Source organism: Amphimedon queenslandica, unplaced genomic scaffold (assembly GCF_000090795.2).
Source record: "Amphimedon queenslandica unplaced genomic scaffold, v1.1 AMPQUscaffold_13155, whole genome shotgun sequence".
NCBI classification, from domain to species: domain Eukaryota; kingdom Metazoa; phylum Porifera; class Demospongiae; order Haplosclerida; family Niphatidae; genus Amphimedon; species Amphimedon queenslandica.
The window spans coordinates 98,604-100,671 of record NW_003546609.1 but is presented as its reverse complement, the minus strand read 5'-3'; the positions used below and the strand labels follow the sequence as shown (position 1 = coordinate 100,671).

Below are 2,068 nucleotides of genomic sequence, written 5' to 3'. Positions count from 1 at the left end.
GTTATTTGAATAAATAAGTTTCATTGTATTGATATCGACACCTCATCCCATAAATTTGTACTTGCTCAAAGTACATATCACTTCCAAGCGCCTTCAATGTTAAATGTCCAGCCACTATCATCATATTGGCCAAAAGTTGCGGAGTACAATATTTAGCAGTACCCTTATGCTCATCATCTCCTTTCGTATGAATCTCCATTTCATTGTCCAGAATTACGGCTATACCTGAAGGTGTTCCAGCTACATTTTTTGGTATTAAACAGAAGTCAGGTCTTGATTTATGATACAACGACACACCTATGTCATCCAGTGTTCTATTATTGCCCATTATTTTGTACTTGTTGGAAATTCCAGAAGATTTGAGCCACTTTATTAACATATCTTTACGATTAGCTTTAACTGGCTTAATTTCAATATTCGGCTTTAAACTTTTTACAAAACCATCTAAATCTGATGAAGAGTCATAAACATCAAGTACCATTTCCTTAGGCAACAAATCAGTGCTAATATACAATCTTGGTAGATCCAAAGGCTTCATTTGACAAATTCTGTCAATATCATCAACAGATTTAGGAACCAGCTGTTTACCAAATGAAAATTGGTTTAACGTTGCTGAAGAGGCTCGAAGAGTTTTTGAAAATGTGTAGATAAATTTTCGCATGCCCCATCTTACATAGGACCCATCCAATGAACATTTACGGCCAGCTTTCAGTGGCCGGAGCTGCTCTGGTAAAATGTTGGCCTCTATACGACGATCGGTAAATATACAATTTCAAGGTAGAGGCACTTCTAAAATTGCTGGCTGTAGCACATCCACCAAACAAAACTTTCTAAAAAGGAACAAGAGTAAGTGCAAAAATAATTCTAAGATATTCTACTAATAAGATTGTTTCCACCATAGCTGGGTTCTCAAAAGTCATTAGACAGTGAGTATATACCTCTGCTCAAAACACTGTCTCCACACCCACTTTAAAAGGAAGTTTGGGCATGTTAGTTGCTAAGCTGCTTATTCACAATTTCCCATGTCAAGTGTGACACATATACACATGCTACAGTGAAACTAATCTTAGGAGCAACCCCAGGGCATAAAAATTAAATTTAGTGCTTACATCTTATGCGTATCTTGCACACAGAACTCAAACTTGTTAAGTATTTCCTTCTTTTTGCTCTCCAGCTTTTTCAAATCCTTTTTCAAAGAACAGATCTCATTGCTCACATTATAAAGCTGATTGATCAACCGTAATGAATACGTAGTGTTACCACAAGATAAAAAGGCTTTCTCTTGCTTCTCAAGTTCCTCAATTAACAGCTTTTGGTTGTTTACTTCTTGACAAATGGTAGTTAATGGAAATGAAGACAGTCGCATCTGTGTGAGAAAAAAGAGTGTTATATTGCACTATTACATACTCTGTGTGTTGTTCAGTTCATGTTATAGTGCAACTTACATGCACTATAGCACATACTTTATGTGTTCCTTATATAATAACAAAGTCAAGAAAGGTATTGATAACATAACTACACCTAAAAAATCTTTACAGTATAGCTTTCATTGTAAATTATCCAAAACTTATAAGTAAACAACAATTGCTCTGAGAAATAACATTGGTTGACTACAATTGATGCATGAAATTGAAACTCAGTTATACACTTTACCTTTTTATCTCCTCCATTATGATATTCCTTGAGCCATGCTGTACGAGTGCCGACCATGCTTGCTAACATTGGTAGCTTTTGCTGCCTTGCAGAAGATAGGCATACATTTTTCGCCAGGGCAGGTAGCATCATGTTTTGCTAAATAATAAGCTAAAGTTGACTCTAAAATAACAAAATAATGTCAAGTAAAATTTATAATATTCTACTGCATAGTATAGATCTAATGACCAACAGAAACACATTAGCTTGACTGCAATACATATTTAACAAGGCTATGGTGGATTATACCAGCATAACAACATAATAGGGCCCAATGCATAAAAAAGATATAATTATAATATTTAAAATCAATTGAACTTTGTTGACAGAATGACAACCCAAGCGTGGCCAAGTCCAATGAGCATACAATTATTTG

General features: G+C 35.1%; 1 protein-coding gene across 1 annotated transcript; it reads right to left on the bottom strand.

The window, feature by feature from the left end:
- Positions 1-749: 749 nt before the first annotated feature.
- LOC109584880 (uncharacterized) lies at positions 750-1,810 on the bottom strand. Its single transcript, XM_020000778.1, has 3 exons — positions 1,654-1,810; positions 1,110-1,366; positions 750-830 (listed from the first exon to the last, which is right to left on the bottom strand). Exons 1-3 carry the CDS (start codon positions 1,783-1,785, stop codon positions 773-775), a joined length of 447 nt encoding a protein of 148 aa, XP_019856337.1. The 5' UTR covers positions 1,786-1,810; the 3' UTR covers positions 750-772.
- Between the last annotated feature and the right edge of the window lie 258 nt (positions 1,811-2,068).

Coding starts and splice junctions, on each gene's coding strand:
- LOC109584880 (XM_020000778.1), bottom strand. CDS start 1,785: ATGATGCTACCTGCCCTGGCGAAAAATGTATGCCTATCTTCTGCAAGG. Junction 1,367..1,653: donor ATAATGGAGGAGATAAAAAG/GTAAAGTGTATA, acceptor TTTCTCACACAG/ATGCGACTGTCTTCATTTCC. Junction 831..1,109: donor GTGCAAGATACGCATAAGAT/GTAAGCACTAAA, acceptor GTTCCTTTTTAG/AAAGTTTTGTTTGGTGGATG.